The following is a 12586-nucleotide window of genomic DNA, read 5'->3' as shown; positions in this document are numbered from 1 at the left end:
TTTTTTTCAACTATTTTAAGTAACTCTTTCACCCTCTCCTTCAATTGCATGTTCTCCATTGTTAGCTCTTTATTTATGTTTGCTTGAATAATGCAATTACAACAATCCTTATTAATCTGCCTTCCTCCTACACTCACTTCAATTTGTGATGCCTCCATTGCATGTGGACTGTCCTCAACGCCAGTAAGGTTCTTAACTAATGATCTTTCATCTTGGTTAGGGATTAGGTCAATCACAACCTGTAAGAATATTAAACCACATGTTAAAACCATACTTTTTTACCAAACTATAGTCAAAGTATTCTAAATTTACCTCTTCAGATGAAACTTGGTTAATCATTTCTCTCACCTTACTAATATGTGAAGGAATATTCCTCCACTTATTTATTCTGGCTCCTTTTATTTTGTATGGTTTTTGGATTGGAACATGCTCCAAAAACCATGCCTAATTCACCATGACAAGGGTTAACTATTTTATAATTGTTCGCAAAATATTAAAAATTTTCACACAAATTAAACACTTACTGCCAAAAGACCAGCAAATCCCTTTAGGTAAGGGAGGTTGGTGTTAGCATGTTTTGTCTCAGTTGATGAAAATATGTCCCCAATCTTAGGTAATTGTGGAGCCATAAATTCATGGATTGATTCAACCCAGTTGAATCTATCAAGATTCTCAAAATCATCTACTATATCTATAAGACTTAACGGGACCTTATATGTACTAGAAGAAAATAAGACACAAACAAATATATACAAAATATAGAATTTGCAAAATAATAAAACATCATCTTCGACTTCAACGGGATTGCCATAAAATTTAAGCAACTCCTCAATTCTTGATCTAGTAGCTTTTTTTTTGTTTGAGAAGTAAGTTAGAAAAAGGTCACTGGATGCTTTAGCTGAATCAATCGGAATTGAAGCTCCTCGGTCTGCAATACCGAGCAACAATGAAACGTCTCCTCTTGTGAAGCAAGCCGGAACACCTGACCAAGTTAAATTATTATTAGAATTCTACCAACACATACAAAAGTATTAGGAACACCGTGGACATGATACAATGTCATATCAAGAACTGATACTACATCGTATCAGGCCCACGTTGGGCCTGATAAGATGTCGTATCAGGCCCACGTTGGGCCTGATACGATGCCGTATCAGGCCCACGTTGGGCCTGATACGATGCCATATCAGGCCCAACGTGGGCCTGAGACGGCATCGTATCAGCCCCACGTTTAGCAAAAACTTAAATTTTACCATACAACTACTTTGTAATTAAAATACAAATTTATAAATTGTACCTGAGAATCTAAAGGTTTGACTACTTGAATCCCAATTTTCAAATATATTTACCAAAATCCCACGGATGTGCTGCATATCTTCTATGTCCAAAAAAATACGAAAGGGTGACTGTTTGATCAGCACTATGCCGTATCAGGCCCAACGTGGGCCTGATACGGCATCGTATCAGCCCCACGTTTAGCAAAAGCTTAAATTTTACCATACAACTACTTTGTAATTAAAATACAAATTTATAAATTGTACCTGAGAATCTAAAGGTTTGACTACTTGAATCCCAGTTTTCAAATATATTTACCAAAATCCCACGGATGTGCTGCATATCTTCTATGTCCAAAAAAATACGAAAGGGTGACTGTTTGATCAGCACTATGTGTCGGTCATGTAAAATAACACCGCCTCCATGCGTTCCTTTCTTCGTGGATGGTTGAAAAAAACTTTTAAAGTGACCGAGGACACTGTTCCAATGCAGTTTCTGTCCAACATCAACTGAACCCTATACTTTATAAAAATAAAAAAATTTAAATCATACTAGTTCGGCTTCTCAATATCACAGAGTTTGTAAAATGATAACCTTTACAGCTAATTGATGTGGCGAGGATGATGATTCACCCGATCGACGTCTTTGCTCCATTATGATACTAGCTGATTAATGTAATGTAAACTCTAGAATCTTTCACTGATGGCTCACGAACACTCCTGGTTTTTAATTAAACTGAAATGCTAGCTAGATGGCGCTTGAGAAAAACTCGAACTGATGGCTTACGAACACTAAACTAGGGTTTCACAAGACCGAACTGCACTCGCATGCCACGAAGGAGGGAGGTACCCTAATGATCGTTTTTTTTTTAATATCTAAGTTCGTTTTTAAAAATGTTGTTCGGATGCCTGGGAATTGATGACTTATCAGAGGTGTTGGTTGGCGGTAGGGTTATATTCGGTAATATACATCACTTACTTGCACCTTTTGGTAAATACAAAACCATGATGCACTTTTTGATAAATATATTAACTGTAGTACATCTTTTGGTAAATTACCGTATTCACAATTATACTCACAAAAGTAGAATTCTTATCTGAACAGAGATGGAACACATCTCCAGTCATCTCTCCTTGTATCTTCCATTAAACAATCAGCTAATACCTAACAAAACTAGTTATTACAGAGACGTGTCTGCTTCTGATCCTTCACTAAACACAAAGGGTATAAAGAATAATAATACCTTTGGGGCCTCGACAGTTGACATGGATCACAAAACCTTTGGATCCTCAACAGTCAGTTGTCATGGATGACACACATCATCATTCACAATGCAATCAAGCCTTTGAACACATCATCATTTCCTTAATATTTTTCTGCTCCCCATGCAAAGCACACAGTTCACAAAAGGGTCTGGATTCATCTCAACAGTGACCGAAGACACCTCGAGCTGATACATCGCCACATCTCCTCCATGGCTCCAATTATTTTCATTAAATCATCAAATGGAGGAGGTTGAGCCACATCCTGTCACCATCAACTTGCTCTTAAACTAAACGCCATCTGCACTTTAAAAAAATATCAGTCATCACGGTATCTTTTGAATAGAAAAGTACATGGAGCAGGCACATCAGTTGCCTATAAATCCATATGCGCTCACTTCTCATACTAAAAACAGAGACCGCATTCCAGTTTCAATCATCAAGTTGGAGGCAAGGCAAGAGGAGAAATGAAGGTGAGACTAATGCATTTTGTTTTGGTCTCACAAAGTTCCACAACAGTGATAAAGGGGTGTTTGGTGTGGACATATATCACACCAAATCAAATTGATTTTTTGATTTCTGTTTATAAAGTAGGTGAAGTTTTAATTTTGGTTCACTTTCCATGTCAAACATGTGCAACCTGTTAACCTAAATGGCAATACACTTGTTTATTGTCAATCCAAGGTATAATAGTGTGGAGGGGTCTCATTGATATTCAAACATATTCAATACTTGACTTGCATTTTGATTTGATTTTTCATGTTATAAGAAGGAAAAAATCCCTGCTCTTGTTATGTTTTTTTTTTAAATTTAAGCTAACAGATCGAAATCAAACTGATAGGTTTATTAGTTAGTATTCAGCTCAGTTTCAAACTGTATAGAAGTTGGTTTGGTTTGAAATGTCCAAACCAAAATATTTTGATCTGATTCAAAATTTTGGTGTCATTTAGGGACTTAGATGGATAGTCAAGACTCTTCACAATCACAAGAGAGGTGCCAAGAGCCAGTGCAACTGGGAATTACATGGTAATCTTTAGATTTCAATACACATTTGTATCGAGTAGAATGAGTGATTTGAATTTGAGTACCTGATTATGGTTGCTCCTTGTTAATTCTGCCCTACAGGATGCACTGCTGAAGAAGGCAAACCCCACGATGCACTGATAAACTGTCAAGAATGTTTAGGATCTGATAACAGGACAGAAATTGGCAAAATGTGCAAGGAGAGTACTGAATTCAGAGTTTTGGAGGATGCTAACATTGAAAGAATTATCTTCTATGATGCATTGCGGATGAAACTTCTCCAAAGCCTTTACTATGATCATCACCAGCAGTTTTCCCAGTCTGCGATTGAAGAGATCTGCAAACATTGCATGAGTTGTAGCCAACAATGCAATTTTATGGACTGTCAGAATGCTACCTATTTAAGACGCTAGAGCAATAAACTCTGAGCTAGTGAGGCCAGTGAAGAAACACGCTACATTTAGTTTTACAATATTAACTAGAAATCATTGGATTGCTTTACTTACTTTCCCTTGCAAAGATATTAATTTTCTGAGAGCTCCTTTTGGAGCATTGAGTGAAAGTGAAACCCTCTCCAGTGAGCTTTGTAACGTTGATCCCTGTTATCGAGTGAAAGATGATGCGACAATGGTTAACTAAACTAATGAATAATAGAATCCACTACTGTATTTGACATAGTATAATAACACCTATTGGGCAAATGAAAACCAAAGTTAAAGTACTTATGATCCAAATTACTAAACAAATAGACGTAAGAGTCAGAGCTTCTCATTTGGAGATTTGAGTTTGGACATATAAAATCACTTACCCAAGATGATGCACAAATGCCAAACTGCAAAGAACTGACATCCAGGATAAATAATTGATAGCAAGATCTTGACTGAACTGATCACAAACAAGATATCGATTACAAAATAAACTCATGTGAGCTGATGTATCTCATAAAAGTATCAGTCAATATATATTGCTGAGAATGTAATTTCCTTTCTGAAGGAAATTTAGTAAGCAGTGTTACCTCAGCCCCTGGTCCAGGAGAGCATGTCAGGATCACCTGAACAACACATGGATAACCATTGCTTCTTCGTATACAGTAACCTCCAGGAACAATCCTATAAGGAGAATTACAAAGAATATTGGTATCACTCTCGCAAGTAATAGAACAAGCATTGTACATGAGGCGCAGAAGTAATACATGAGACTGCTACCTGGATTTGCTTTCCCATCTATCTGGTACATAATATGGAATAGGGATCATCTAGGGGATTATTCACATTCTGTGTATAAGCTAGACTATGTATGGGGTATGAACAAGTCGTGAGAAATTTTTCATTGAGTGGTACAATTACAACGATCAAACAAATTCTCAGGCAAACAGCTCTGACGCAAATCAACTTGGGATGGTAAAAAGCAAAACTACATTACCCTTTTGAATTTCATATTAAACATCATCCTTTCTAATTTTACTAGGAGACAATCATATGCAAAATTATTTATTGCATGCTACTTCTGCCTTCAGTTTTGCTCCAATAAAATTTCCTCAGTTGGGCTTTAGACAACTTCTCCAAACACATGATCTTATACAAATTGAATACGGGCTTACATTTTCCATAACAAAGTATCATTTGCTGTACAAAAAATATACATTGCACTCAAATACAACTAATGCTTAGTTGCTGGAAAAAGTTTCAAGCCGAAGTCTTTCAGTTGTACAAAAACTGCGTCTTAATTCTGTCAGCATTAGTGACGTGCACCTTCAGAAGCTTCACAAATTGCTTCCGCAGAACAAACACGAGTGGAAGTGATAAAGAAACAGACATCAGCTCCCTATGAGAACACATCTTTTGGAGGTTTCTTGAATCCATCACTTGGCCTGTAAACATCATATCAAATCTTTCACCATGGAACATGCTTTAGTAGTAACCATGGATTTGAAACAACCCTCCATCCCCCCCTCCCCACACACACACACTGTTGGCTAGAGTGAGATTTTTAAGAGGAGAATCTCACCAAACACAGATGAGAAAAATAAATAAATAAATAAAGGATCTACACAATCATTTCCTGCACTAGAAAGGAAATGCAAGATTCTGCATTAGGACAAGAAAGATAAAGGACATGCACAATCATTTCGCAAACCAGAAAGGAAATACATCATTCAGCAATTAAGCTCAAGATACAATGCAACCATTTATGTGGGACTCTTGTGGCCCTATTACCTGGTCCTAAATTTGATGACCACAGATCAAATTCAATTTCCAAGTAATGGATAATTTGAGTATGGTATATCACTATTATGACTAAAGAAGGTAAGACAATGCAAGGCTTCCAACTAATAGGTCTTAATATACATGTATGTCAGATATGCATGCCCATTTAACTCAACAACAAAGGCTGCGGTTAAAGTTTTCCAATTAAACAACCTCAAGAGATGAAGATAAGAGATTCAGCAGCATGTCATATTTGGTAATTACAAAAAGAGTGCAAAGAGATACAGGAGGATAAATGAAATGAGAAAACATAATAGAGTCTTGAATATGCACATCTCCTTTACAAATATAAGTGATTTAATAAAAACAAAGAACGTCTTACTTAGAAACAATTAAATTGTATTCCTGAACATAAACTCATCAAAGTTCGAGTCGAAAAGAGTGTTTATTGTTAGTAATGAAAATACATAAATTGAAAATGAAGAACAAATTGGTCAAATTTGTGATAAATTAGCAATTCTGCATTCAACAGACAAGAATATATTATGCCAAATAGAAATAAAAAAACAAAACAATGCTAAAAGTTAATTTTAAGGTTAAATTTTTTGTATATTTCTTAAGCCTAGTGCAACTTATCAAGTAGTCAGAAAATGTAAGCAATTTTAAGCAACTATCCTATAACAGCAGAAGGAAAGAGAGATACAGAAGATTTTGAAAATTTACCATAGAACCATTGGACTCCCACACCAGTTGGTTGCACGATATCAAAACAAGCATAATGACTTCAAAATCTATCACTTCCGACAGTGTAATTGGCTACATTGTTAGTTTCTCCACGGGTTCATCTACCACCCCATAATCAATGCTCAGTTCTCTCAGTGGAGGTATGTTCTCCATTGCAAAGATCATAACATGAGGATATGACAAATTATTATGATCGAATAGTACAAATTGTGCAAACACATTTGGTCTGCAACTATGACTCAGATAACATGCGACATTCCTTGATCTTGAAACATCAATTGAGAAGTCTAAGCTTGGCACGATAGGATAGTTAGGTGGAACATATTCTGGATTGACATCAGATATGTCGCCCCATTCAATCCATCTTCCTGGAAACTGGCCAGGGTGTACCAAACAATGGCCTTTGGAGGCAAGAATCTCAGTTTGTTGGCTAGTGAGTACAATGCCACTGAACTCACAAATGAATGACCCTGCTCGAATAAGATCCAGTGATCTCACTCCCCATCCTGTCTCATTTGAACGAAACACTTCCAACCGATGCTTCACCCCTTTTTGGCTCACTCGGTTGGGACAACTTGGCGGACAACTGCATGAGGGGCCACACTCATATATCAATGGCTTCCCTCTCACAAGAAACCCATTTGAATCATATGGAAATTGCCCGCCATTTTTCATCACACAGAAACAACCTACTGTGCAATTTGAAACGCATGCACACCCACTGCCTCCATCAGCATTTGCCTTACCTTGAAAAGCTTCAGCTGGGAAAATTGGTCGGCATAGATACTCAAAGAGTGATGGTTCTCGATCATCGTCAATGTCATTAAACAATGAAACAGGGAAGTTCTCCGTGCCTGTTGAGATATCAAGACTCACGTAACCAGTTGGCTTTGCACTCAACGGATTCACCTTCAACTCTTCTGCAAACTTAAGAATATCACTACCCATCTCCTCCTGGCCTTCAATTCTCAACAGCTTGTACTTGTAAATGCCAAACCCTGACTTGCCTACATCCATCCAGCATTTGACGATCTTGTAAAGGCCATCGTAGACATAAATCTTTCCTCCAGGGCTGTGACGAGACCTTATCCCACGGATCACACGAATTTCGATGCCATAATTCATACTCCGTTCCAGAGCTAGATTTCCCCCTTCCAGCTTCTGATCCATGCTATGCTTGAACATGTTGGGACCGCGGCCACCATGACCAGTGTAGACAAGCATGAGCCCACTATCCTCGTCATCCTCGTAGCCGCCTGAAACAATAATGCTTGTGGCAATGGGCTCGCCGGTGGCACTTCGACTAGCTGGAACGTAGTCGATCCCTGCCTGGCTCTGCCCATGCAAGCCAAGGACGCAAAGCTCCATGCGGAAGAAGAAGATTTCACCGACCCCGATGCCAGGGATGGAACCGATGATCCTCCTGTCACGGTTGAGCCAGAGATCATGATCGGCCATGATAGTCGAGGCCTTGAGGTCGGGGCGGGTCCTCTTGCCCCAGATCGCCTCAAAGGCCTCCCCTTTCTCCTCCTCCTGGAGGAAAAACACGCGCAGAGAATCAAACGTGATCCGGGTTCGGCGGACGATGTCACGGAAGTGGAGTAGGTCGGGGACGTTCATAGAGGAGGCTCGAACCATCTCTCCCGACCGAGGCTTACGCTTCTTCCGGGCGGAGACGACAGCGGGGGAACTGGCCGACGGATCTGGCGGGGCGGGGATGATAGAAAGTGGGTTATGGTTGGCGGAGGAGGAGGCATAGAGATGAGCAAGGCGGAGATACTCGGCGAAGAGCGAGGAGTTATCATAGCCGGAAGCGGGGTCGATCCGGGGGCTCGGACTCGGGCTAGGGCTAAAGATGGGGCTGGGAGGCGGCAGGAAGGGCTCAAGGGGACCCGTCGGGGCGGTTACGTCGGCATGGAGATCGTCCGCGGGCTCTAGTTTAGGCTCGATCTTGGGAAATGGGACGAGGTTGAGGTCCGGGGTGGCCGCCGGAGAAGACGGTGGCGGTATCATCGCAGCAAAGCGGCTCGGCAAGGTTCCTCTCTCGATTGGGAGGGGTAGAGACAGACAACAGGATCCAGAGAGCGCAAGGGTCAAAATGGAAAGAATAACGATGTTGGTCCACGCAACAAAAGAGAAAAACAAGAAGGTCTTTTTTGTAAATTCAGACGCCACTCTAGGTATTAGATGATGTCACGAAACCAACAGGATTCAGGCAACGTGGACATGTTGCTATGCGCGGTCCAGCTTTTTCTTGAAAGAATTGTTCCTGCGTGGCGTTTAGGATGACGAAGTATGACGTCCTCACCGATTTAAACAACACCGATAGTTGGCTGTGTCACTGAGTTAAGATTATGCATCGGACTCGAACGAAAACTAATTATCTTACCAAATCACGTATTTGGTTCTGATTGAATCAAGTTCTATAATTTATTTGTATAAATCTTCATAAATCGCCCTTAAGTATTTAAGATCTCTACCGAATCTAAATATAAGATAAGTTTGATATGATCTTGAACATTAAGGATCCTTCATATTGCCACCTTATTATTTTACTTAGGAATCATTTTAAAAAATAAATAAAAAGATAACTGTTAAAACATCAAAGGTAAATTACTAAATCACATAGTTAAAATTATCAAATATCCATGTATATAAGTCTTAAAATCATAAAATTACATATTCAATTTCATTTTTATCCCTCCGCATTCACACGTGCTGATCTCCAATCAATTATTATAATATAGTAATTGATTCCGACAATGTTCATCAACACAATAATAGATGTCTAATAGGAGTGGAGTGACCACTAATTAAAAGTGGAGTGGGTGTCCACTAGTACGAGTGACCACTAATTAAAAATAGTATGAGTTAGATGTCCACTAGTATGAGTGGAGTGTCTATTAGATAAAAGGAACATGAGTAGGATGGCCACTAGTATGAGTGACCACTAATTAAAAATAGTATGAGTGGGGTGTCTATTAGGTAAAAGGAACATGAGTAGGATGCCCACTAGTATGAACGACCACTAATTAAAAATAGTATGAGTGAGATGCCCACTAGTATGAGTGGGGTGTCTATTAGATAAATGGAACATGAGTAGGATGGCCACTAGTATGAGTGACCACTAATTAAAAATAATATGAGTGGGGTGTCTACTAGGTAAAAGGAACATGAGTAAGATGCCCACTAGTATGAGTGACCACTAATTAAAAATAGTATGAGTGAGGTGTCTATTAGGTAAAAGGAACATGAGTGAGGTATCCTCTGAGGAAACTTGTCCACTAAATAACATTTGTGGGTGGATAAGTATTATTAGATGTCATAACTTACTAATTGAGTCTAATGTGATGCCATCACGTGTGTCTTTGTTAAGGCTCCATTATGTTATCAAAATTATGTTTACCAATAGAATCCAAGGAAGGTGTTTGAGAGCTAGTAGCATTGACTTGTGTAGCGAAGTAGGAGGTGACTGTCCTTATTGATCTAGCTAAATTCGTCGAAATCCATTGTTCATTTTCCTTTTTTTTTAATGATTACGTAATGTATTGTGTTGGGTAATGTAGTTGAAAATAAAAAAAATGGTTCTCATATGCTAGGGTTAGTAAATTTTCTCTATATATGTTTCATCGAGTAAAAGATATTATGAGGGATCATCATATTTGTCCCATAACCAATTGCTACCTTGAACAGAAGCATGCCAGTATTTTAATTGGCCAACTAGTTCAAGTATTTTAATTGCCCAGCTGAGATCTGGGCTTGAAGGATAATCTTCTAGTTCTAACGGGAGACCATTAACTTCATGAATATCTAGTCGGATTAAGTGTTTAGCTGGTTCAATCTTTAAATTTATCCACTCATGTGGAGAACTTTAAAATGTACAAATGATGAAAGTTTCAGCTTCAAGGGCATGGATTAAAATAGTGCCCGTGTTTTGGAAAATCTTAGCGAGAATTTAGGTTATATACCCAGAGCTTATGCAGTAGTCCACAAGGTGAAACGAGTAATTAATTTGTCTTTAAATTTATATGACGTAAATTTTTCATAATCAATATTAGTCGTTCGGAAGAAGTAAGTTAACTAGCATCAATAATCAAAATTTGTTGAATTGGCATAAGATTTGGAAACCTTTTGACATTTCAGTTTGTAACTGAATTCTGTTTCATAAACTATTATCATTCATGTGGGTGGAGTTTCATGAAGTATCTTAAATAGCTCACATAAGTCTAAAAAGGTTTCAAACATATATTTTTATGCTAAATTGTTCACGTTCGTTTAAAACATGATCGAGTGAAATGTAGAGGAATAAAGATAAGTTAAAACAAGCAATCTCTAACATTTTGATTTACTTGGCTCAAAACTTGTGATAACTCCTACTTTAAGACCCGCGATCATCGATTACTTTCGTTGGGCAATCATTATCAATTCGAATAAGTTACAAAAGCAATTGCAATTGTGTATAAGTAACTTGAATAATTAAAAAAACTACCAACGATTAAAAGGAAGAGATCTTCAGTATAGTTATCGTTAGATAAGCTTTATGGCATCGTAGAGGCCTTTTTAGAGTAGCACGTGTTGAGATATGTCTGATCCGATGTATGCTAAAACATGTTTCATAAACATGCGCAGCAAAAAATAAAATAATAATAATTTTTAAATTATTACATCACACGCACCACACATATACAAGGATACAACATGCCAAACATGATCGTATAATTAATTTTTTACGGAAAGTAAATTTACACTAGGTGTACTTTATGGATGACCTGTAACGATAAGGGCATCAACCGTAGTGACGTTGTCAAATCTCGCCTCTATTTGTATCCACGCTAAGCTCCTCAAGACAACTTCTTGAGTACAAATCTCTCCCTCAGAAGTTATTAGCCACGAGCGAAAAAGAGGGATCAAGAGGAAGAGGAAGAGAAGCACATAAGGAAAAGATTTCTTCCTTGTGGTGGTCACAACAACAAGAGGAAGGGCTTCCCCTTGTTGGCGGAGGCAAAGAGAGAGGGGAGAGGGAGAGGAGAAGAGAAATTAGGTTAAGATTTTTCAAAAATCTTACAAGCCAATTAATGATCTCATGTGTAAAATCTTCTCTCAACCATATCAATATATAACCCTCATTAATGAGTTAGATTAAAAAGTCCAAATCTAACCCATTATCCCTTAACTAAAAATTAGCCTATTAATTTTTTTTGTTTGGTTTACAAGTAAACCAAGTTGGTTCATGACTAATTCATGATTAAACCAAATATGGTCCAACTCTTCCATAAGAGATGTGACCCATCCGCGCTTCCATTGCGACAACTATTTTCATATTTGTCTTATGTATTATTCAACCAAATATTTATCTCTTGATCTATGAATCATATTCTTTAACTTGTTTTATGTCTTTTAGAGACTCGTTAGTGTGTGTGACCCAATAGATTCTCGGTTTATCTTGGCCGCCCATAATTAACTACTTAATTATAGAACGATCATGAGTGACATCTAGTAGTACATCATGATCCCTAATTAGCCGAAAAATCATAGTTGATCTTAGAATTAATTCTAAACCCTTCAGCAGCTACAGTGAGTCGTGCCTCATTCTTTTCACTCGTCTTATACCCACTTAGTTCAAGACATGGTCTATGTGTCTTGTCCCTACTAGGCTGACTATGCCACACCTAGCCCAAATAATACTTTCTCGTTCTGCAGATTCAAATTACTCATGCATGTGTACAAGAGTTTTGCACTCTTAACATGTGATGCTTTGGCTAAAGACTTTGAGTAATAATTCTAACGAGTGGCCATAGGGTATACGTCTCCTTGCAAGGAGCGGTGAATCCTCGTGGGCTATCCAAACACCTTCAGTTACTTCAACTTATACCCAATCATCCCGGGTCCACACCTCAATGAGATGTTTGCTTAAGATGTCAAAGTATAAGTCTCTATAACCAAGATGACTTGTATACCTCAAGTCGAAGGAAACTTGTAGTCATGCTACAGTAAGAACTTCACAGACATATTTATATATATGTAGCGAACAATATGAAGTCTTACAGCGAGTCACTCCAATGAACTAGTTACCAT

General features: G+C 38.2%; 2 protein-coding genes across 3 annotated transcripts; one reads left to right on the top strand and one right to left on the bottom strand.

Moving 5' to 3' along the window:
* The first annotated feature begins 2844 nt into the window (after positions 1-2844).
* On the top strand, positions 2845-4230 carry LOC122020108. Its single transcript, XM_042577872.1, has 3 exons — positions 2845-3010; positions 3488-3563; positions 3663-4230. Exons 1-3 carry the CDS (start codon positions 3005-3007, stop codon positions 3971-3973), a joined length of 393 nt encoding a protein of 130 aa, XP_042433806.1. The 5' UTR covers positions 2845-3004; the 3' UTR covers positions 3974-4230.
* An 819-nt stretch (positions 4231-5049) lies between these two features.
* On the bottom strand, positions 5050-8623 carry LOC122020107 (histone-lysine N-methyltransferase family member SUVH9-like). 2 transcript variants are annotated; one of them, XM_042577869.1, is made up of 2 exons: positions 6491-8623; positions 5050-5430 (listed from the first exon to the last, which is right to left on the bottom strand). In XM_042577869.1, exon 1 carries the CDS (start codon positions 8522-8524, stop codon positions 6584-6586), a length of 1941 nt encoding a protein of 646 aa, XP_042433803.1. In that variant the 5' UTR covers positions 8525-8623; the 3' UTR covers positions 5050-5430; positions 6491-6583. The 2 variants fall into 2 exon arrangements, with proteins under 2 accessions (XP_042433803.1, XP_042433804.1); XM_042577870.1 differs by lacking the exon at positions 5050-5430 and adding an exon at positions 5526-5621.
* Between the last annotated feature and the right edge of the window lie 3963 nt (positions 8624-12586).

Source organism: Zingiber officinale, chromosome 9A, assembly GCF_018446385.1.
Source record: "Zingiber officinale cultivar Zhangliang chromosome 9A, Zo_v1.1, whole genome shotgun sequence".
Taxonomy (NCBI): Eukaryota; Viridiplantae; Streptophyta; class Magnoliopsida; order Zingiberales; family Zingiberaceae; genus Zingiber; species Zingiber officinale.
Note: the sequence above shows the minus strand (reverse complement) of the source record. Positions and strands in the feature narration are given on the sequence as shown.